The sequence below is a fragment of the Sparus aurata genome, chromosome 10, assembly GCF_900880675.1.
Source record: "Sparus aurata chromosome 10, fSpaAur1.1, whole genome shotgun sequence".
NCBI classification, from domain to species: Eukaryota; Metazoa; Chordata; class Actinopteri; order Spariformes; family Sparidae; genus Sparus; species Sparus aurata.
The window spans coordinates 13,964,057-13,987,768 of NC_044196.1; the positions used below are offsets into that span (position 1 = coordinate 13,964,057).

The 23,712-nt window shown below is 43.4% G+C and overlaps 3 protein-coding genes across 5 annotated transcripts in view; 1 reads left to right on the forward strand and 2 right to left on the reverse strand.

Moving 5' to 3' along the window:
• Positions 1-3,860: 3,860 nt before the first annotated feature.
• On the reverse strand, positions 3,861-6,277 carry LOC115589204 (uncharacterized). Its single transcript, XM_030429975.1, has 2 exons — positions 5,635-6,277; positions 3,861-5,072 (listed from the first exon to the last, which is right to left on the reverse strand). The coding sequence occupies exon 2, from the start codon at positions 5,056-5,058 to the stop codon at positions 4,168-4,170; it is 891 nt and encodes a 296-aa protein (XP_030285835.1). The 5' UTR covers positions 5,059-5,072; positions 5,635-6,277; the 3' UTR covers positions 3,861-4,167.
• A 526-nt stretch (positions 6,278-6,803) lies between these two features.
• LOC115589203 (uncharacterized) lies at positions 6,804-12,407 on the reverse strand. The gene has a single exon (XM_030429974.1). The coding sequence runs from the start codon at positions 8,074-8,076 to the stop codon at positions 7,183-7,185; it is 894 nt and encodes a 297-aa protein (XP_030285834.1). The 5' UTR covers positions 8,077-12,407; the 3' UTR covers positions 6,804-7,182.
• A 7,444-nt stretch (positions 12,408-19,851) lies between these two features.
• Positions 19,852-23,712, forward strand: part of LOC115589201 (diacylglycerol kinase delta) — a 98,978-nt gene continuing 95,117 nt past the window's right edge. Inside the window, exons 1-3 of one of the 3 annotated variants that reach the window (XM_030429970.1) lie at positions 19,852-20,220; positions 21,133-21,433; positions 23,530-23,634. In XM_030429970.1, the coding sequence (XP_030285830.1) occupies positions 21,341-21,433; positions 23,530-23,634 (198 nt within the window). In that variant the 5' untranslated portion in view covers positions 19,852-20,220; positions 21,133-21,340. Of the gene's footprint in view, positions 20,221-20,286; positions 20,965-21,132; positions 21,434-23,529; positions 23,635-23,712 lie in introns of those variants that run through there. The other 2 variants (XM_030429972.1, XM_030429971.1) reach the window with 2 other exon arrangements.

Consider the following 23,712-nt stretch of genomic DNA (forward strand, 5'->3'; position numbering starts at 1 on the left):
TCCTGCACATATTTAACCCGACCGTCCATCCCTGACCTCCTCTCTATGCAGACTTTCAACTCTTTGTGCTACTTCCTCCTTTGCAGCAGTTGTACTCGCTTCAGCCACTGGAGGTCACCGCCTAACAAAAAACGTCATTGCGGCTCGTGAAAAGCTTCTTTCATAGTTGACCTACGTGGTCGTTTTTTCTGATTATGACATGGCGTAAGTTAGAGGGCAATTTTCAGATCAATCCAAGCCAAGTTTTAACACAGTAAGATGAGTGTTTTCAGCCCAGTAAACCGTTGATCTTACCTGACGAACCTGACAGTCTTGGTGCGTCCTCTTGAGGAGAAGATGATGCCAGTGTCGGAAAAAATGCCATGGTCCTCGAGGTTCTTTATCATGCTACAGTTTTTCCTGAACTAAATCTTCCACATTGATATTAACTAAACGTTCAAACGTTTTGCTGACATCTAGTCAAACCAAGCACCAACTGGACCTCTCCACACCAACGACTCTATCGAGGGCCAATCACGCGTCGCGTTATATTGAAGGACGACTGTTGAGGCAGATGGCCGCCAACCATTGTGTTTGGTTCTGCTCGAGGTTTCTTCCTGTTAAAAGACAGTTTTTTTCTCGCCACTGTCGCCAAGTGTTGCTCATGGGGGAAATGTTGGGTCTCGTCGTGAATTGGCGGCATTCAAATTAAGATTGATTGATTGATTGATTGATTGAAGACCACTTGTGGTGATCGACTGCGAGCAAAACCACACAAATTGCCATTTTTAAAAAAAAGTTTTGATTGAAGAGGATATGATACCACTTGGTAGCGGGGTATTTCAGTCAATGCCGACATTAAACTGAGAGGAAATGAGGGATAATCTTTGTTATCATTATGATGTATTTGATATTGCTAACATGAAGCTATTGATTAGTGCAGCTGCAAATATTTCAGTCAGCAAACTATATTTGTACATGTTAGCACACTAGCTAGTGAGTAGCCTAGCTTCTTCAAATGCATTTATTGGTGGAAATTGTCCTTTTGTGTGTGTGTGTGTGTGTGTGTGTGTGTGTGTGTGTGTGTGTGTGTGTGTGTGTGTGTGTGGGGTGTCTCTGTGTGTAACAGTGATGCAGTCAGACAGGCTGTTGTCACTGTGAGCAGCTGTGGGTTAGGACCCCACCGTGCGCCACACCACTGCTCTGTGACACACACACACACACACACACACACACACACACACCTGTCGGACTGTATTACGGTTAACATGGGCGACTTGAGAGCCACACTGCGGCGTCAGATTAAAAATAGAGCTCTCTTCTTATTCATAGAATGAACAGCTTTGACGCTGATGGAAGACGGCAGTGTGTGTTCGTGTCAGTGTGTGTGTGTGTGTGTGTGTGTGTGCGTGTTGAACTTTCCTCAAAATCAGAGTTACATGTCAGTCGACATGAATGTGTGTCACTGGAGGGTCGAGCCTTGGTGAAGCTGTGAATGTTGAACTCCGGGAAAACACGAGGCTGCACGTTAATCAATAAATTCATCATGTAAAGTTATATATAACATTAACACACATGCCAGATTCAGTTCTAAACGAGCTGACTCTTTCCGTAATAAAATGACTTCATTAAGAAACACTTAAAGTCTGGCCGTATTGATCGAACACTTGAGTCGATCAGTCCACGTCATACATGAGCGTCTAAAAGCAGCGTGAATATAATCACACGTGTTCTTTTGTTCGTCGGATGAAATCAGTCCTCTTCCAGACCATTAGTCGTGTCATTGGGCCGGCTGTCTGGTTTGACTCTCCACCCCTCCCCCGGCTCATATCCAGCATCGACCCGACCTATTCCTTTTCAATCAATCGATCCCTCCCTCTCTCTCTCTCTCTCTCTCTCTCTCTCTCTCTGCTGTTAATCAATATGTCTGACATGTAAACACACAGCAGCTGCTATTTATAAAGCCATCCATCTCGCTCAGTGTAGCAGTATAGGAACGCAGCAGCGAGCGTGCTGCCGTTCTACTCTTGTTGTGGGGCTCTTAAAAACTCCTGGATCCATTTAGATAACGAGCAGCGTAAGTCTACAAATACATGAATAATATTTTAACAACTGTTTGCTTTTAAAGTTCAGGTTTTGGGACGAGAGAGGATGAAACTGGTGAGTTAGAGGACAGAACAACATTACATTCTGATATGAGCTGACTGATTCACCTACGCGACAGGCAGGTCTTCGAACGTCGTATTTTAATGCACATTTTTGAATAACTCGACGCAAAAGGTTGATGGAAACCTCAAAATCCTGAAAAATGATTCTTCAATCAAAGTCTTTTGAGGTGGTTTTTGCCACTTTCGAACTCAAATTAATACGTTTGCTGGGAGGTATAGGAATCAGATTTTCCAAATACGTTCTGACATAGCAAACATTTACCTTACGTAAATACAAATATCATATAGTCATATTTCCCTGGTGTCACAAGTGTTTTATTCCCATGTGAGGTTCACCTGGCGCTAACACACACTGCAGCTACTGTGAAGCGAAGGCAACAGAGTTCAGAATTCAGCTCTTCCATAAACTAAACTCCTCTTCTGTCCACTCTGCTGCTTTAATCAATCTTTTATAGAAAGCCTGCTGTGTTTTTCATTTACCTGCTGCCCCACACTGAAAGGTAGAAACAGTCTGGTGTTAAGGTTTATATCTTATGCATGAGCTTTTTGCTTTCTTTGTGAAAATATTTGCAGTTTACAGCCGTGAAGAGCCGCCCTCAGAGCTCAGATTATAACTGGAACCCCTTTTTATGGACATTCATGTGATCAGCGTCTGCAAGACGGTAAATCAGAAGATTGAGGGTTGCTGTGAAACACCTGTCAAACAATCTTCCCCAAACTGCCATCTGATAAAACCACAACCGTGTGCACATGAGCTGTGAGGCTGCAGCAGCGTTTGATTTGAATGAGCATCAGTCTCTGCCGGCAGCTCATTTGAATTCTCTCAGATGTAATGGACGTCAGTGTAGCTACTGTATGGAAATGTCTCCACACCGCTCCGGATTCAGACACTGAATATTCAGTGATTAACGTCAGTGTGAGTGAAACTGTCTCCACCTCATTAGAGGAGAGAAACATCTTCAATGGCTGATTTGTTTTTAATAAACAAGCTCTCTTTGTTTCCAAGACTGAATAAACGGAATGAACAAATTGACCTCAAAGGGCGACACAGCTTCGCCCTGTTTTGTTTATATGTGGCGGGCCCTGCCACCTGTGTGGCTTCCAACAGAGTTCTTGACCTTATTTTACTCTGAGAAACAGCCTGTTGATTCACTTATGGAAAAATAAATTGTGTTATTACGTCATTGATGTTGTAAATAGTAAAATTCTGAGTTTGAATTTCTTCTCCAAACCTACATACTGCCTACTGTTTTTTAAAGGTAAAGTAAGGAGAGAAATTAAAACATCTTGTTGTGGCGTTTACAGTCATGATGTGTTTGTAGGGTTGCATGTAAAAGGTTATTTTTTTTGGCTGCAGTAGTAACAAACTCTCTCCTGCCTGCTTCGGGGGAAAACAGCTGGTTATGGAGCAAAAACAATAAAAAAAAGACTTTAACGATGTGTTAATAGCTTCATAGCGAGTTTTCTCTGTAAACAAATGGCCAAAAATGTGTTTTAAGTAAGGCTGTTACCCCCCATTGTTACCCGGTATTGTGTTGTCATAACAAAGACGTCTCAAACTATTTTACACTCTGCATTAAAAGTGACACAACTGACTCGTAAACATGCACAAACACTCCAAGGTGTTGAAATAAACTATAAAATGGCACAAATCAATCCAGTTTGTTCAATTATTTATTGAAGATGAAGTAGCATAACCGATAGTAAGTCAATGATTAATAAAGTATCTTTATTATCCCAGTTAATTCCCCAAACTCTGCCACTAAAAACCTCAAAACGTCAAATACATATTGTTGAACGTTAAAAACCAACCTGGCAACAACACAGTAACACCTGTGCACCATGGTAACCAAGCTTAAAGGGGCACTATGTAAATATAAATATGCATTAATATATATATGGGTTAGGGTTAGGGTTAATATATATGGGAAAATGTTTTGATTTTGGGATGCTAGACAAAAGGAGAGACTATTTCAAAGGGTCGGGATGTTTTTTTCTTGAGGTATCATAGTCCGAACCCTCATCCTGCTTGAGTGTTGTGTTTCCGGCCTGGTAGTTTTCCAGCCCGGTGCAGAAACAGCAGTGGTAACACCAGACTGCTGGGCAGACAGAACCAGACTGCAGACAGTATCACTAAACACTTATCAGTGTTGCTTAAGTCTGGTGAAAAATGTGTAAAAGTGGCAACAAGACTGCCCAAGAACCTTAACATCAGAGCTCCCGCTACAGCCATCATGGTGTGGAAAGCCCTCTGTTTCGATTGGTCAACCCGCTCCCTCTTCCCGCCCACTTCCCCCGGCCCCGGACGAATCAGAACGTAGAGAGCAGTTAAGCTGCAATAAGAGACGACGATGGTGGAGAAGACCAAAAACACGAAAGTAGAGGTGATGAAGAAACGATAATTGAATCCTGATAGAGCCGATAATCCCCAGCAAAGGAGCCAAACACACACAATGATCACGTTTCTGATCCTGACTCCACCCGTCTGTTTCAGCCCCAGGTAGGTGACGGGGTGAACAACAGCCAGGTAGCGCTCCACGCAGGTGAGGAGGTGAAACAGACTCTGTCCAGGCAAGGTGATGGCGGCCATGAAGGACCCAACTCTAAGTACATCTGGTTGATTAGCGTAGGCACCAAAAAAGTTCAAGCACAGTCCCAAGACACTGATCAGCTCCAGGACGGCCATGTTGAAGGTGAAGACGTCAGAGTGGCTCGTCATTGGACCTGCGGCGGCAGTGGAGCGCTGTTTCCTCCGTCGCTGGCAGCCCACACAGAGGATGAGGATGAAGAGTGGGAGGAGGAGGATGAAGCTGATGCAGACGGCTACATAGAGGGGAATACTTTTCCTGAGGGTGGCGCAGTCTTCAAAGGAGGGATGAAGCGAGGAGTTGGAGGAGGAATCGACCGACATATTTGTATGGATGACTGGGTAGAAGAAGGAAGAAGAAACAGCAACTTAAAAAGCGAATATGTTCCAAACTCCTGACACTCCCACCCCTTCACACCCATCACATCACTCTAACTTTTCCTCTGATTGTTTGGGGGAAGCTGGAATTAAAGCTTCTGGTACGTGGGGACGTATTCTTTGGGGGCATTTGCAACAAAGATTCATGACTGGACGAGTTGAAACTTGCAGCTTCTTTGCAAAAGAATGTAATAAATGCAATCTGGGGATAAATGTGTTGGGGGGGAAAGTTGTAAAACGTACCAGATTAAGATAATAACTTTACCCCCCGAGCAGAAACACATCCAGAAGAGATGAATTCAGTGTCTTTGACTGGGTAAGACAGACCCTGCACAATGTCCGTATTCTTACGCACATGTAGACCCCAAACTATCCCTTTAATCTGTAACTCATTTAGTGACCTGCAACAACATTAACAGAATAATAATCATCATTCATGCTTGGGGAAGAAAATCAGCCTCAGAAACATTAATGTAACATGTTATTGTGCAGTTATTTTAAAAGTTATTAAATCACACCCACCTTGTCAGAAAATCGTCGTTTCTGATCGTCCGAGTCCCCAAAATCAGTGCTAGCTGTTCTCCGCCGTCCAGTCCAAATGTGTGTCCGTCTGTTGTGCAGTGTGTCAGACTGACGGCAGACGGGCTGTGGAGTTTTTTTGCATATTGCAAATCAAACTACTGATTTTGTGTGACTCTGGGCTGTATATTACAGCAGGCAAATTTAAAGGCCTGTTTTTCCACTTCCACAGGTGCACGTTGGTTTAATAGCAGCACCATAAGCCCATCTCAACTTACGAGACAACAATGCCAACAACAGCTCTGCATGTAGATTCATGTGGCAGTCATGATAATGGTGTTTGATGCAACAGTGCTCTTCAACTTCTGTCAATAGAGGCTGAGAAACTTTCGAGTCCCGAATTGTCTGAAACGCCAGATTAGTTCCTCAAACTACCTTTGAGAGAACTAAAAGGTTCCTGCAGCCTGTTTACAGTCATGATGTGTTTGTAGGGTTTCATGTAAAAGCTTGCTTTGCTTTGCTTTTGGGGGAAAACAGCTGGTTATGGAGCGAAAACCAAAACAGACTTTAACGATGTGTTTATAGCGAGTTTTCTCTGTAAACAAATGGCCAAAAATGTGTTTTAAAGGGATATTCCGGTGTAAATTTAATCCATGGTCTAACACACCATCAAACTGTGTTAGACTCTCTCTCGAGAGAGATAATGATATCAAATGTTTGATGCCTCGTAATATGTGCTGGGACCCTATTTCTAATGCTGCTGACGTTTGGTGCTGTTCTGAGCATTATTTGTGGCTTTTTGATGGCGGTTTTATATTTGGACCCATTTACTGCAATGTAATGTTGTCGTGCGGTCGTTTCTGAGGATGCTAAAACTACGTTAGCTAGCGGTCTCCAAACTATCTCTCGAGAGGGAGTCTAACACAGTTTCACGGTGTGCTGGACCATGGATTAAGCTTACACCGGAATATCCCTTTAAGTAAGTCTGTTACCTGGTATTGTGTTGTCATAACACAGACGTCTCAAATTATTTTACACTTTGCATTAAAAGTGACGCCACTGACTGTCGTAAAACATTCACAAACAACTTTGGTGTTACCAAAGTTGTTTGTTAATTCTCAGAGAGTGGAGCAAGATGTTGAAATAAACATAAATGAAACAAATCAATACAGTTTGTTCAATTATTTATTGAAGATAACATAACATAACCAATAGTAAGTCAATGATTAATAAAGTATCTTTATTATCCCAGTTAATTCCCCAAACCTCAAAACGTCAAATACATATTGTTGAACGTTAAAAACCAACCTGGCAACAACACAGTAACACCTGTGCACCATGGTAACCAAGCTTAAAGGGGCACTATGTAAATATAAATATGCATTAATATATATATGGGTTAGGTGGAGTAGTGAAGTACTCAGAGCCTCTCCCTATGGGTTAGGGTTAATATATATGGGAAAATGTTTTGATTTCAGGATGCTAGACAAAAGGAGAGACTATTTCAAAAGGTTGGGATGTTTATTTCTTGAGGCATCATAGTCCAAACCCTCATCCTGCTTGAGTGTTGTGTTTCCGGCCTGGTAGTTTTCCAGCCCGGTGCAGAAACAGCAGTGGTAACACCAGACTGCTGGGCAGACAGAACCAGGCTGCAGACAGTATCACTAAACACTTATCAGTGTTGCTTAAGTCTGGTGAAAAGAGTGTTAAAGTGGGGACAAGACTGCCCAAGAACCTTAACATCAGAGCTCCCGCTACAGCCATCATGGTGTGGAAAGCCCTCTGTTTCGATTGGTCAACCCGCTCCCTCTTCCCGCCCACTTCCCCCGGCCCCGGACGAATCAGAATGTAGAGAGCAGTTAAGCTGCAATAAGAGACAACGATGGTGGAGAAGACCAATAACACGAGAGTAGAGGTGGTAAAAAAACCATAACTGAATCCTGATAGAGCCGATAATCCCCAGCAAAGGAGCCAAACACACACAATGATCCCGTTTCTGATCCTGACTCCACCCGTCTGTTTCAGCCCCAGGTAGGTGACGGGGTGAACAACAGCCAGGTAGCGCTCCACGCAGGTGAGGAGGTGAAAGAGACACTCTCCAGGCACAGTGATGGTGGCCATGAAGGACCCAACTCTACGTACATCTGGTTGATTAGCGTAGGCACCAAACAAGTTCAAGCAAAATCCCAAGACACCGATCAGCTCCAGGACGGCCATGTTGAAGGTGAAGACGTCAGAGTGGCTCGTCATTGGACCTGCGGTGGCAGCGGAGCGCTGTCTCCTCTGTCGCTGGCAGCCCACATAGAGGACGAGGATGAAGAGTGGGAGGAGGAGGAGGAGGCAGCTGATGCAGATGGCTACATAGACGGGAATACTTTTCCTGAGGGTGGCGCAGTCTTCGAAGGAGGGATGGAGCGAGGAGTTGGAGGAGGAATCGACCGACATATTTGTATGGATGACTGGGTAGAAGAAGGAAGAAGAAACAGCAACTTAAAAAGCGAATATGATCCAAACTCCTGACACTCCCACCCCTTCACACCCATCACATCACTCTAACTTTTCCTCTGATCATTTACATCAGACACATTCCTGCTGTGTTTTCAGAATAACGCAACAGTAGAAAACATTGGGGGGAGCTGGAATTAAAGCTTCTTGTACGTGGGGACGTATTCCTCTGGGGGCGTTTGCAACAAAGATTCATGACTGGACGAGTTGAAACTTGCAGCTTCTTTGCAAAAGAATGTAATAAATGCAATCTGGGGATAAATGTGTTGGGGGGGAAAGTTGTAAAACGTGCCAGATTTAGCTAATAGCTTTACCCCCCGAGCAGAAACACATCCAGAAGAGATCAATTCAGTGTCTTTGACTGGGTTGGAAAGACCCTGCACAACGTCAGTATTCTTACGCACATGTAGACCCCAAACTATCCGTTTAATCTGTAACTCATTTAGTGACCTGCAACAACATTAACAGAATAATAATCACCATTCATGCTTGGGGAAGAAAATCAGCCTCAGAAACATTAATGTAACATGTTATTGTGCAGTTATTCTAAAAGTTATTAAATCACACCCACCTTGTCAGAAAATTGTCGTTCTGATGGTCCAAGTCCCCAAAATCAGTGCCAGCTGTTCACAGCCGTCTGGTCCAAATGTGTGTCCGTCTGTTGTGCAATGTGTCAGACTGACGGCAGACAGGCCGTGGAGTTTTTTGCATATTGCAAATCAAACTACTGATTTTGTGTGACTCTGGGCTGTATATTACAGCAGGCAAATTCGATTAAAGGTGTGTTTTTTCACTTCCACAGGTGCACGTCGGTTTAATAGCAGCACCATTAGCCCATCTCAAGTTATGAGACGACAATGCCAACAACAGCTCTGCATGTAGATTCAGGCTGGGAGCTAGCTGGTTAGCATGCTAACTGAACATATAATGTTGAAACTGTTATTTTTTTCACATTCTGTATATAATTTAAGTTTGTTTTGAATGCTTTAAACTAAAATACATAATACATATTGCACATTCTAACATGTGTCATCTGCTGTCTTCTGTGACTTCCTTGTTGATGTGCTGAAATAAAATGCCTTTATAACTTAATTTGGACCCTGGTCCCTGCCGAGGAAACCCACCAAGTTCCTCCAAACGGTTCCTCGTCCCTGTGGAGACCACCATTTTGAATCACCATCACCATTTTTGTACCTCTGACTTGTGTTTTCTTTTGTGTTAATGTGGCCTCTAGCGTCCGACTAAACCTCTTCGCAGAATCTTAAAAATTACCAGCATTTTAAAATGTTCACAGGATATTGAAAAATTGATCCCAGCCGACAGTGTAATGCAAATATTCAATCAATAAAAAGCAGTAAGTGGCCGAGATCCAGCACATATGGTCGATCCTTCACTCTGTTTCACTCTCTCCCAACACCTCTTCATCCATCTCCCTATATAAGTGTTTGTCCGAGGGTGTGTGTGTGTGTGTGTGTGTGGGAAGGTGTGATCTCACACACTTTTGCTGGTCTGTGTCACCTACACAAACACACACACGCCCTGCAACACTTACGATACAAAACAGTTGTTCCTTGCGTAACAGGCCAGCTGTTCCTGTGGAGGACTCTGTGCATGAGTGACTGTTGTCTTGTTTTAATTAGCGACTTTCTCACTTCGCTAATTGGCGTGACATGTGGACGGACGTGCACACACGTATGCACACACACACACACCCTGCTGTGAATGTTGCATAACACAGATACATATACAGTTGAACACCTACTGCTGTGCTTTCAAAGTTGTGTAATACTAAACACAAAAATGTGTTGGTTTTAATTAAGAAGGACGTCCAGATTATTAATTTCTTGTATGAATCATTCACATTCTGCCCGTTCAGACAGAGACGTGTGCAGGAATCCGATCTCTGCCGTCTGTCAGACATAAACATGTGGAGCTTTTAAATCCATGATGATTCAGACTGAGAGTTAAATCACAACATCTCCTCCCGTCATTGCTTTCATTTTCCAGTAGCTTCCTCAAATATGTGACAAAACTAATAACTAGATGGATTGAAGAAGTGAGATAGTCCAGAAGTCGGTGTGTCAGTCCGTCCCAAATGTGTTGGATGGTGTTGATTTTTCGGCTCTAAACAGGCAAGTTAGGTGCTCTCCACCAAACTGGGAAAACCACTGGAAGGACGCTAATGTCTTAACATGTCATTTTGATGTTATGGTATTAAAGGAGAAGCCCAAACTCAATCTACAACCATGAACGGACCTAAAGTACATAAAAATATGTGGGCGTTTGTTTGTGTCCACATACTTTTGGCCACGTGGAGTGTAAAACGATGTCTGAAAAACAGCAACGTGAGCGTGCTGGAAAATGTTATGCGCCAGGCTTTTCAAAACTGAGCACTTGGAGTGTGTTTGGCAGATTGGAGGATCCCTTCGAGAGGCGCGAGTCTGTCAACAAGTCTTTCAAATTTTAATTTGTGCTTACGAACGTCCCGCTAGACGTAGAAGTGTTTTCTGATCTTTCCTCAACAGAACAGAACAACATCATTTATTAGTGCCTTTTCCAAGCGAATACGAAATAAGACTTTCTGATGTGAAACGGCCGGTTTCAGGCACCGAAGCAAGTCTTTATTTTCTCAGAGTTTATTTCCTCCCGGAGCACTTAAAGTGGCTCAGTGATTGATGAGATGGTCCTTAATTTCAATCCATGCATCCTAAAAGAATCACTCAAGTGCCCTCGCACATTATACTTCAGTCTTAACAGCTTCAGGGACTCTGCTCGGTCTTCATTAGCCGACTGTGATCCCACAGAGGGAAGGATGTCACATTATCATTAACCCGACAACAGCCTCAGTCGTATCCTGGGATTCGGGGAATTCGGTTCATGCGCAGCATCTTATTGAACCCTTTTGTCTGCTACGGATGGTTTTGGTGTTTTTTAATTCTGTGTTACATCTTTCACATCGTAAAGTAACTATAATATCCATTGTGCGTGAGCTCGCCTCTTGTTTCCCTGCAGCTCTGTGCTGATTTCTGTGCTGTTATTGTCTGGAAGCCGCTTGTTTGTCACATCTGATTGATTGGTGCTTAGATAAATGTCAGCTTGAAAGCTAGCAGCTAACCAGCGCAGTCTCACAATACCAGGAAGCAAGCTAGATATTTACAACAGAAGCAAAGATCAATCGTTAATTATATCTTCGCAGAGCTCTTTACGCTTCTGTCGGTTTCGCTCCAGTGACATTTGCGCCGTAAACAGAGAAGCTCGCAGAGTAGATGAGTGTGTGTGAGCTAACAGCAGATGATTGGTCAGGAGGTGCAGATAGCTCAGTAAAGCAAGTGAAGAGGCCATTTTCTGCCGATGTAACGACTCTTCAGAGCGAACACAGTGGCGTCGTCTGCGTAATACAGGCAGCAAACTGCCTTTCCATTCACTCATTCACTGTATGAGTGTGCTGCGTGCTGCTGGTGTCGCTTTAATCTGCATGCCGCAGCACTGCTGGTGTTTTTCAGAGTGCAGAGACGCTGCTCAGATTTTTTTTTTTCAAACCATTTATTGAATCAGTTGGTAAATTAATTCCCCACTGGCGGTTTACTAAACCACTACAAGAGTTTGAGGTTAACACCTCTGTGCTTATCTCGCCACCGCCGCAAGCACTACTTCCATTCTGTTTCTCTCTCAATGTTGTAGAGCTGTTTATGTTGCAAACATAATCTACAGCCGGAATGGGGACCAGAAACAGAGCCAGGAAGGTGGGAAACAGAACCGGGACAGAACACACCCTTAGAGACAAACAGAGGCCAGTTTTATGAAACGGAAATACGGTACAGAGGTGATTTACAGTGACTCAGACCAGGACTGTGAATCCAGAAAGGACAAAGACACGTACAGGTACAGCCGTGGCGTAAAGCAATTATCTGTTGATAATTTTAAAGCTTTTTTTCTAAAATTGATGTGCATGAAACATATTTTAAAAATATTTTTATTGATGCATTTTATTAACTTTATTACAGAAGCACTCTACAGTCATAGGTTGAACATTATATCCTCCATTTTCCCGTGATAATGAGTTGAATTGTATTAGTTGTTTCAAGACAACAAGTTGTTTGTGTCATTACCACGGAAAAATTAATGTTTCCAGAGATCAAAAGATAATTTTGTAAAGACACATTTCTGTTGGGTTTTTTAAAAGGTTTTCTGTCTTTCTTTCTTTTTCTTTCTTTTTTCTCTCTCTCCTCCCATCTTTCTTTCTTTATTCCTTCTATCCTTCCTTCCCTCTTTCTTTCTTTCTTTCCCCCTCCCTTCATTCCTTCTATCTTCCTTCTGTTCTTTCTTTCTTTTATTTCTGTCATTCTTTCTTTTTCTTTATTTCTTTCCTCCTCCCTTCCTTCCTTCTTCCATCCTCCTTTCTTTCTTTATTTCTTTCTCCCTCCCCCCTTTCTTCTTTGTTTGTTTGTTTTTCTCTCCCTCCTTTCTTTCTTTCCTCCTCCATTCTTCTTTCTTTATTTCTTTCTTTCTTTCTTACCCCTTTGTTGGTTGGTTTGTTTCCCCCCATTGTTTGTTTGTATGTTTATCCCTCATTGTTGGTGTGTTTGTCTGTTTGTTTACCTCCGTCCCTGCAGCCGACAGTGTCACCTCTGCTGCCTCAGGGTGTCTCTGTGTTTCTCTGTGTGTTGTCAGCAGACAGACAGCGACGGTTGACGTGTCTGTGAACTCTCACGTCTCTTCATTAGCAGCTCGGTGTTTGAGCTGCGTGTGTGCAGCCTGCTCGTAGAAGCCAACAGGATGTGTCGCTGCGCTCTTTGAGGTTACCACCTGTTTCGTTTTCGCTCGCTCTTGTGTTCTCATGGAAACCAATATGTTGAAGAGGCGACCAATCAGACGCACAATGGCCCTCTTTGTTTTCCCACTTTGTGCGTCTCTCTGTGCGTAACGTCCATCTCCACTCGCTCGCTTGTTTATTTGTTTGCGTCGCCGACCCTCAAAATTGCAGCGCGGCGGCTCTGTGACGGAGACGCTGATCTCCGTCCTCCCAGTGATCACCTGTAACAATCAGTCAGAGCTATTAAAGTTTGACGTGCGACCTGGCTCTTGTGGCTCGGCGGGGCTCGTTCAAAGCCAAGCCTTGACTTCAAATGGCAGATGACTCAAATGTTCCTGATCTACGTATTCCACAGGGGTATTTATAGCTTCAATAGATCGCAGAGGGGTGGAGGCACTAATGTTTTCTCCCTCTTTCTCCGTCTCTCTGTACACTGTACATCCTCTCTGCTTCTTCTTCTTCCTCCTCCTTCCCTCCCACCGTTTCTGTCTTGTTCTGTCTCCTTTTCCCATATCAAGGACCCTCTTTGTCTGCCTCTTCTTTTCTATCTCTCAAGGTATGTGCGGCCTTTTCCATTCTGCCATCTTAGACTCTTGTCAGAGGAGACGAGGGCGAGGAAACATGAGACAAAGGAGACAAAGAAGAGCGACTTATCAATCAAATCAAACATTTACATGCAGCATTTTAAAACAATCGATGCTAAGACAAAGATGATGTGTGTTCTCTAGCCGAGGTGTTTCTTCACGGCGATTTTCCACCACTGCAAGAGAAACGCTGAATTAAAATACACCTGCTATCAGAAACAAAAATACGATTAAAATCATTTAAACGCTCAACGTCAATCTCAACGTAGTCTGATAAAAGACTTAAACCACATATATTCATAACACGTTTCATAAAGTCTTCTATTAGACCGTTCAATGGTCTTTATTCTTGTCAGTTCAAACGAACAAACGCTTCCTGACCATACTTTTAATAAATGCGCGCGTCTTGCGAGGAAATCATCTGGGCGAGCTGATATCTGAGTCTCGGATAACGAAATAATGATCCAACAAATCAATCAGACATCTCAACGCTGAATGACCGAAGACGATTCTCGCTCTCTTTCTGACTCATCGTCCTCTCCTTCTTCGTCTTCCTCTTCTGTTGTCTCACCCTCTGACCCGTCTTACCTCCCCATCGAACGCTCTCTCTCTCTCTCTCTCTCTCTCTCTCTCTCCTCTGCGGCGCCACGTCTCCCTCCCCCTCCCCCTCACTCCTCTCCCCTCCCCTCCCCCATGCCTCATTAGCGCTGGCTGCGATTACCCCGGTCTCGCTGATCAAAAGGGGGAAATCGCAGACTGCGCTTTAATAATTGATGCTCTTTAAACAGCTTATCGTTGGACTTCAGTGCCGCTCATCACGCTTCCCCGTAACTGCCTTTCTCGCTGCGCTGCTCCTGCAGACCTCCTCTAGATTCATCTCACTGATAATTTTTATCATTTTTTTTTTTTTTGTTTAATGGACAAATAAATCACTAGGTGGCAGCATAGTAACACATGGTGCATACGTTGATGTTGATGGAGCCGGTGTGTAAATGAGCTGCACAGACTCGGAGGACTGAGGGTGACGAGCCTGATCCCAGATCAGCAGACGTGCTGCCACCCGTCCCCTCAGTTCCTCTAAATCGCCCGATCAATAAGCCCGCCAGTTTGACTGCGGATCAATTGAAATAATGTCCCCCCCCCTCCCTCCCTCGACCCATTAATGACCTTTTACGACCTCTTAAAAGCGTGTCGCTGCCTTGCCAGGTCTGTTAACCCTCATTGTCTCGTGGTGAATGAGGAGGTCAGGTCCAAAAACAATTAAAAGCTCAACTGGAAGCACATTTAGCAGTCGCTCCCTCTGAAGACAAAAGCAAAAAATATTTTTGTTTTTTTTTCTCTTTGTGGTTCATTGTAGGTGTCAAATATCTGCCACGCGTTCAGAGAAAGTACACGTGATCTATCGTTATCGGTGCAGTTTGAGTCGTAGATGACTGTCAATCGCAGTGCCAGCGTCCATTTAAAAAACCTGCTGTTTAAGCCACCAGCTTGAACACATACTTGAATTACTTGAATTGAATTACATCACGTGAAAGCACAAAGCCTCGCAGTTCTTTTTATTCTAATCGTTTTCAGATCCTAATATCACCTGCTTAATTTATACATAAAAAACGCCTCTCAGGACAGAACAACAGCAGACAAAAACAGGCAAGGACGAGCCTCATGTTCTTTGTTTTCCTCTGTTCATTACAACTTTGACTCATTCTGACTTGTTGGTGGTAAAGTCGAGAGAGTTGTTCTTTCACAAAAGCACATAATCACGACTGTAAACGAAAGGGTTTGACTCGGTAACCATGTTATTTTGGTGTTTCTTTCCTGGGCTTGTGTAACGAAAAAAGGAAGGTCATACCTGCTGTGATTTACAATCTACCCAGTAAAACAGACTTGAACTTGTGTATGATTATGTAAATGAATAAAAGATAGCTGGTGTTGTGATTGTGTTGAATGTCAGGATCTGTCTCACCAACAAAAATAGCTGCTAACAGACATCTGTGATCGCTCTTACATGACTCATTTTGTAATATTCGTGTGTAGGCTTATTTTTGGATCTGATGTAACCGTTCCTTGTGCTGTTTTAGACGCTCTGTGTGTTTGAAGGTGTCTGCGTAGGAGTCCGATAGCTTGTAGGCGGTGAGAACATGAATGGCAGCCGGGTTAGAAACCGGGATTCGGGCATTTCCCTTCCTGAAATATAGCTTCGGTTTGTCTCGTAACAGCAGACAGGCTTCCCAGAGGATGTGGTTTCTAAATATGATGGTGGTGATGAGAGGATTGATACCACTGAAGCTGCACTCATATAGCCTATTAACTTTAAGTAGGGGTATGTAACAGAGATAAACAGCTATTTAGCCTAATGGAGACAGGGTAAACAGCTAGCCATGCTAACATGTTCCACCCAACAACACTTTTGAAGGCTGTTTAATACATAACTTGTGTTTTATGCTTATCCCAAGATTGAAACAACAAGTTCCATGTGCTGGGCATCTTCATGGACACAACCAGTAGGCTAACGTCCTGCTATCTCAAGTTAGCAACAATCTGTAAAAACAATAAATAACAATTTTGTACACTTAGATAAATTAAATGTGTCAATTTTGTAGCTTTGTAGATGCTACTAAGTGTTTTTTGGACAGAGCCAAGCTAGCAGCTACTCCCTGTTTCCAGTCTTTGTGCCAAACTAAGCGAGCTAGCTCGCTTGGTAGATTCATATTTACCACAAGTAAAGACTAGAGTTTACTATTCCTCTTAGTGCACACACTGGGCAGAGCCAAGCTAGCTTCTTCCCCCTGTTATCCAGTCTTTAAGCTAACCTAAGTAAGCTAACTAGTATGTTAGCTTCCCCTTAAGCATACAAAAATGAGAGTGGTATCAAAAACAACCACACAGTACTTTCAAAAAATTACCAAAAGATTGTATTGAGGCATTTAAGTGACATGTAGTGTGCTAATAACTTGAACTCAGATAGCTGAATTAAATAGGCTACTAGCTATTTCATGGTCAAGCAATTTCCACTGCGGATGAGCATCTGTACAACAATGAATGGCTAATTTTACACTTTTACAGTTTAATGTGTATATTATTGAGCGTTAGCTGTGCCAGTAGGTGGATTTTGTCATATTTAAAGGGGGCCAAGCTAGCTGTTTCCAGTCTTTAGGCTAAACAAAGCTAGCTCGCTAACTTGGTAGCTTCCTACTTGGCGTGCGAATATGAGAGTGGTGTCATCATCTCAGCTAACATTCTGCATGAAAACAAAAAACTAAATAATTAGAGACTAACAACAGTGAACCTGGGCATTTAACCATCATGTAGCAGGTTGATTGCTGGAAATCAATCAGTTGAATTTAATAAAGAAAAAACCAAATACACTGACTCAAATCTCCAGGAAGGACCACAGTTGAAAATAGCAGTGTGACTAATACTGTTCAATTTACAGAACCACTGATTAATCTGTACTTTGCCTGCAAACAGCAGACAGCAGAGGCACGTTATTAAAGAGATAAATATGGGGGTACGGGGATAACTGCTCGTGAGAGATGAGTACAGGATGTGCGGCAGCATGTTTCGTATTTGCATGATGATAATGACGGCGGCGTAATTTGCCCTCAGTTTGATACGTAACACGGAGCCGTTAATTATCTCTTTGTTATCAGTTTCTCTCTTATTGCCGGGCTCTGATTGCGGCTCCCGCTGAGCGCCGGCTTGGATGGGAAAGAGAGGAAATTTGACAACCTGTTTGCAGCTTCCACTGGAAGAACTTGAAGGAGGTCTGTGTGATGGAGGAGAGAGGAGAGAGCTTACCTCTAATTCATCCACTTTTTCTGCCTCATTAGTCTTCCTGCTTTTTTTTTTTTTCCTCCCAGGTTTTGGAGAATAATGAGTTTTAATTGGTTTTGTGGGCAAAAGAAGCTCAAATGAAATAACAAAAAGCAACTGGCTCTCGCTGGAATATTAACAAGCAGCCTGCAAAACAGAGCGATCTGATGAAATCTCGACTGAAACGTGAGATAAACACGAAATAAACAACATCGCATGTTTCACCTTGTAGAAATCAGCGCAGTTAAATGTCCACTCGATTGATAAAAATCAGTCAGATGAGCTGTTTTTTGCTGATTCCAGCCTCTCAGACGTGAGAATCTGCTGCTATTTTCTGTCTTTTATCGTCTTTAACTGAATACATTTGCTGTTTTTGACATTTTTCTCCACTTTTTCTGAGTTTTCATCGATGGTAAAAAAAAAAAAAGGATCAATAATGACAAAACTGTTTTCTGCTCATGTGTATTTTCGTCCTTGGTCATCTTTCCTCCCTCCCTCTCCTCAGCTCTCCCCGCCGTTGCCAAGGGCAACCGGAGGAAAAGAGCAGAATACAGTAACACTATCACCTGATCGGTGGAGGTGGAGGAGGCGGTGGAGGAGGGGGGAATCCAGCAGGTGTCCGTGTGCACGCCTGTTGCTGTGCACGTGTCCTCCTGCCACCATCCAGCCGACAGTTACAACCTCGGGAATACAGGTGGAGGAGGGCACACACACACACACACACACTCACACACACACTGGTGTAAATGAAGTGACTGTTGGCAGGCTCACAGCTAATTCAGCATGAATATTTAATCAACTGTAAACAAATTACTACTGCACTGAGCGCTGCCAGTGTCTGTGCTGTGTCACAGTGTGTGTGTGTGTGTGCGTGTGTGTGTGTGTGTGTGTGTGTGTTGCTCTCTCTCTCTCTCTCTCTCTCTCCCATATTGATGTGGGTGTCTCTCTCTCCCCTCCGAGTGGAGCTGTGTGTCTCTATTTGTGAACTGTCCTCAACGGCGGCAATGAAGTTTTCGGAGCGTTTCTTGGCAGAATTGTTGTGTTAAATATTTGTGTTTTTGCCTGAAATAGGAAAGTTTCACTGTTAGATCCACCTTCTCTCTGATGTCGTCCATTAGCTGTTTAGTTAACAGTCCTAAATGTCAAAATATTTATGGATCCGGCTCCTTAAATGTGAGAATCTGCTGCTTTTCTTTGTCATTTATGACAGTAAATGATGAGTCTTTGTGAGAATGATCGTTAGTTGCAGCCCTGGTGAACGTGAGGCTGAGCCGTGCAGCTGAAGAGGGATTTCTTCCCCTCAGATTGTTTTATGTGCAAGATTTTAAAAGGCCTGAGGAGATAAAAGTATTCAGGAATTCACAGGAAACTGCAAAAATGTGTAATAAGTGAAAAAAAAGTCACAAAATGATGGCTTACTTTCTGTTGTAGCTTTAGCTTTATGCGACCCTGAAGAGTTATCGTGGCACCCCTTAGTGAGCCCCAAGACATTAATAATAATTATCTGACTATATGTCTCATAATTTAGTTTTTTTAAACAAAACTGTGACTTTTTATTTTTAAAAAATGACTTTTTATGACTTTAATGTTTTGTTTTCATCAGACCTAAAATCCCTTTTTTTCCCCTTTACTTGGCACAAACAGGCTTCCATACTTTAACGACAGCATGTCTAGTGTGCAAAACTGTAATATAATAACACTGATATAAATCAATTTACCTGTTTAAATCATTACCCAGCAGTGGTGTAACTCTATACTCACCTACTGTTAAGTGCTCTGATGCTGTCACATGACTTTTTATGTCATAATTTTGAGTTTATATTATCTAAACAATTTGACTTTTTGTCTTTCAAGTGGGTCGTTTCATGTCAGACTTATTACTTTTTCTCATCATTTTGACATTTTATCTCACAATTATAACTTTCATCTCATTATTTTTTACTTTCTATCCCCAAAAAAGACTTTTTTATCTCATAATTTGGACGTTTTATCTCCGAATTTTGACTTTTTTGTCATCATTAAGATTTTTAATCTCATATTGTTTACTTTATCTCAAAAACTTGACTATTTATCTGAAATATTTATATGACTGTTTTGTTTTGTTTTCATCAAACCTAAAATGTCATTTCTTTTCTTGACTTGGCTCAAACGGGCTTCCGTACTTTCACACCAACGCGTCTAGAGGTCATGAATGTAAACAAACATCTTACTGTGATATTCACTGATTTCACCTGTTTGAATCAGCACCCAGCAGTGACGTAACTCCACACTCACCTACTGTTAAAAGCTCTGGTGCTGTCACGTGCACAGAAGAGCTAATTAAATTTAAAAAATAACCTCTTTAGACAACAATTAATAACTTTTTCCTCTCTCGACTCATCACATTATTTTGGAAACATCTTCGGTTTGTTAATTTGCTGTTTGAGTGCCTGCTGCGTGCGCATGCGTGTGTGTGTGTGTGTGTGTGTATGTGCGCGCGCGTTGTTTGCTCTCCGTTTAACCTCAGAGCAGAGACTGCACGCGGCCGCCGCACATCTCTCTCTCTCTCTCTCTCTCTCTCTCTCCTCGCCCCCTGCTCCCTCCTCTTCCTCCTCCACCTCCCTCCACCTCCCTCCTCCTCTTCCTACCTGATTCAGATCCGCTCCGACGCTATGCGTATGACCGTGTCTCTCTCTGCGAGCCGAGCACCACCGGAGGGACCCGCACGCTGCTGCCGCCGCCGCCGCTGCTGCTGCTGACCGCCGGCCGCCCGCCAAGCACCCGACGCCGGCTTTGACGAGCGACCCAGGGCCGGGCAACAGGAGCGGGAGACTCCGCTGCTGATTAACCCGCCGACTGAGGGAGAAGGAGGGCGACATTATTAACGGGGCGAAGGTAAATAACATCCATATTTATGGACACATGAGAGCGCGGGGGGGTTTATCCGTGCAAGAGGAGGTGGTGGCCGCGCGGCAGCAACGGTGGCCGTCCAGGTCGCTGATTTATGTTTTTTCGCGTTTAGTGACAGCTGAGCCCGCTGAGCCCCATTTGACGACTTAAATTGGAAATATTGATATTTATTCTGCCGCCGAGAGCTCCCACGGTCCGCGGCGGTGCGGACGGAATGAATGATCGAGCCGGCCGAGGCGCACGACAGCCTGTTGTGCATCCGTTTTTGTTTATTTCCCGTGTTTTGGACGCGGGCGCCGTAAACACACAACGGGACACGTTCAAAACCTCCATATGCGCGTGTGGCTTTTTTAGCGTTTTCGCCTGTGTACGGCGGTAAGTTCGGTGTCACCGGGGGCGGCAGTGAAGTGAGATGCAGACAGGTTTTTTGCGGCCACATCGTAATCAAGGAAACACACACACACACACACACACACACACACACACACAGCCTGCTTAATGCACTATTTTGGATGTGTCAGTGACATGAGAGCATACCTGACCTCAGTGCATTTCTATATGATCATGAGCACCATCCTTTAACTGCACTTGCCCTTCATGCCCATCACTCATCTTCATCTGCTTCATCATCATCATCCTCGGCTATATTTAAATCCACAGGGGTTTAAAGCGTACAGGCAGGAAGAGGTGAAGAGGAACCGAGAAGGAGAAGTCATTGTCTCGCTAACTGTAAGAGTGCGACCGAGGAGGAGGAAGAATAATTAATAAGAGCAGAGGAAGGAGAAGAAGGAGAGGGAGTTTGTTTATATGTTCCTTAACTTCCAGCTGAGAGAGCTGCCAACTCTTCCTCTCCTCTTTTCTCTCCTAATCAATAATTCATTCCTCCATCTTTTCCAGAGTTGGCCCTCGGACGGAGAGATCGGCAAGAGCGTGGCGTCCCGGAGCCCCGCTGTCCCATTCGTCATCCTCTCCTCCTCTTCCTCCTCCTCCTCTCTTTCCTCATCTCTTTGAGCTTTCACCTCACCAAACTCCACTCTCTCCTCTTCCCCCTCTTCTTCTCTTTTATCTAAAAGTCCTCCATCCTTCCCTCTGTTCTCTCCCCGCCATGGCTTCTAAACTCAACCCCAACGTCCTGTACGTGGCGGAGCACGGCGAGTCGCTGGGTTCGCCCCAAGCGGACTCTGAAAGGACTCACATTGTAAGTACTCGCTCAGCACTGCCTGCCAAACTCCATGTGAAAAAGTGGCGATTTTGCAAAGTGGGGCTGCAGCAGGGAAAAAGTGTCCGAAGTCTCCGTTCTGAAACGCCACAGATGTACTTTTCTTTGCCCCAAACAGTCTGCAGAGGTTTCCATGTTGCACACTGACTTGCTTTACATCATATAATCACTGTTTCTGTCTTATTTTTAAACTTTTTGCAGCGTAATCTGACCTGCAGCCTGAGAGGAGGGGTAGCAAACTGACTTCTTACTGTTTTTTAAACGTAACTTTAGGCCACTTCATCTTAAATTCTATCTTTTTCGAGAGTAAGTTTCCCTTTTTGTCCTGAGCTCTTCAACTGTGCAAGACTGTTGTTTTCAACCACGCCTGCCTGTTCCTGCATATAAACTCTACTTTACTCGTCCTGCAGGGGAAATAAGACACAAACTCTACAGACCTTTATGGATTTAAACCGCAAAAACATCCTGAGAAGTCAATATTTTAAACACCTGTGACACAAACAGTGTCTTCACTCTGGACTTCTGACTCTTCAGCGTGTTGTCGTATATCTTCTGAGCACACAGGAAGTGGTGAATCAGAACATAGCGACAGATCGAACAAGTCAAGAGACGTTTGAGTCGTTTCACATCAGGTTAAACAGCCGAGGCGAAAAAACAAGTGAGAACAAGCATCTCTGGCAGTTGAGCAGAGTTTCGAGTCATCTTTTATTTTTAGGGCCCTTCCGAGAGCGAAATGGCCGAGAAGTTCATTTCAGACACTCGGTGAAACCCTCCTCTGTGTCTTTTAATTGAAAAGACTGCAGGAATAAGTCGATTTGTCAACAATGATCCAACTCTGAAGCAAAACTGATGACACACAGGTTATTTCCTTTGATTTTTGGGGGAATCAAATGACCTAAAGTGGAGTTTACATCCTGTAACTTAAAGCTATACACACACAAGCCCTATTCTTTAAATACACATGGATGTTTTTTGGACGAGACGCCCACCTTCAGCTTGTATTCTGGCTGTTTCACAATCCGTCTACACATGTGACGTAAATATATCAATCAGCATTCAGTTCTAAACGTCGTGTGTTTGGAGGAATTTGAGGCGGCTCAGTCCAAACCTTTTCCTAAAAATCGTGGCTACAACTCAAGTAGTTTTATTCCAGGCAGTCCGATTATAAGGAAACATAACAAACAAGGAAGGAAAGATTCAGAAGTCTTAATTGATAAAGTGGCTGAATTGTTAAAAAAAGGAAAAATAAGATGACTACTTTTGTTTTTGGGTCCTGTTGAAGAGCATCCAACACATGTATCGATCTTTATTGGATACAAAGATCCACCAGTGATCTCTTCTCTTGGTTTTATTTTTTGATATGGGTGTTGTCGCAGATTGCCGATGAAATGGATCGATAGAAACATGTGATGCTGTGGTTCTGATGCAGCATCCTGTCTCCGTCGTCACCACTGTTTGGTGTCACGTCCCGCCCACAACAATATCTGATTGGTCACGTGTCAAATGTAACAGTCTGCCAACGCTGAAGAGTCTGAATCGGCAAAGTAACTAAAGTTATCAATTAAATGTAGTGACGTGGAAGTAGTAGAAAATGGAAAACTGTACGAAGATGTGATCCATCAAAGGTTAGTCTAGATTTTGACACTAAGATTTTCTTGTTTACTTCAAATATATATCAGGTACAGATATCTGATATTGATCTTCTTGATTACCAGCCCAGTATCGGTCAGTCCCAAATCCAAATCTCACCACACACCAGATCACAAGGCGTTATTCATAATTTCTGCATGATCACTGGCTACTTTCTCTCCATTTAGTACGCATTCGACCCAGACGGTGCTCGAAGTCTATCATGTTATCTGATGCGCTGTTTAAACAGACAGCCTGAGAATACAGTATGAAATAAGTGGGAAGTTGCAGAACAATAAACAAATTGAACCGCCGCCCATCAACCAAATCGCATGCAAAAAAGAGAGCGTTTCTCACAATCAGAGGCTCAACTGAACTCAGTTCTTGCTTTAAAGTACTCCAGGTTTTGTTTATTAATAACATCTGACTCAAATGTCTTCTTCAAGGCTGGGGAGGCTGGAGAAGAGTCGTCGGACAGCGACGGGGAACAGGAAGAGACGTCGCACAAGCTGATCCGCAAAGTGTCGACCTCGGGACAGATCAGGGCCAAGGTAAGAAAAAAGGAGGAGTGAAAGAGAGCGAGCGCCTGAGCTCCTGGACGATCATTGGATCAGGAGAAATCAGGAGTT

Excerpts from the sequence above, each read along its gene's own strand:
- LOC115589204 (XM_030429975.1), bottom strand. The coding sequence starts at position 5,058 with ATGTCGGTCGATTCCTCCTCCAACTCCTCGCTTCATCCCTCCTTTGAA.
- LOC115589203 (XM_030429974.1), bottom strand. The coding sequence starts at position 8,076 with ATGTCGGTCGATTCCTCCTCCAACTCCTCGCTCCATCCCTCCTTCGAA.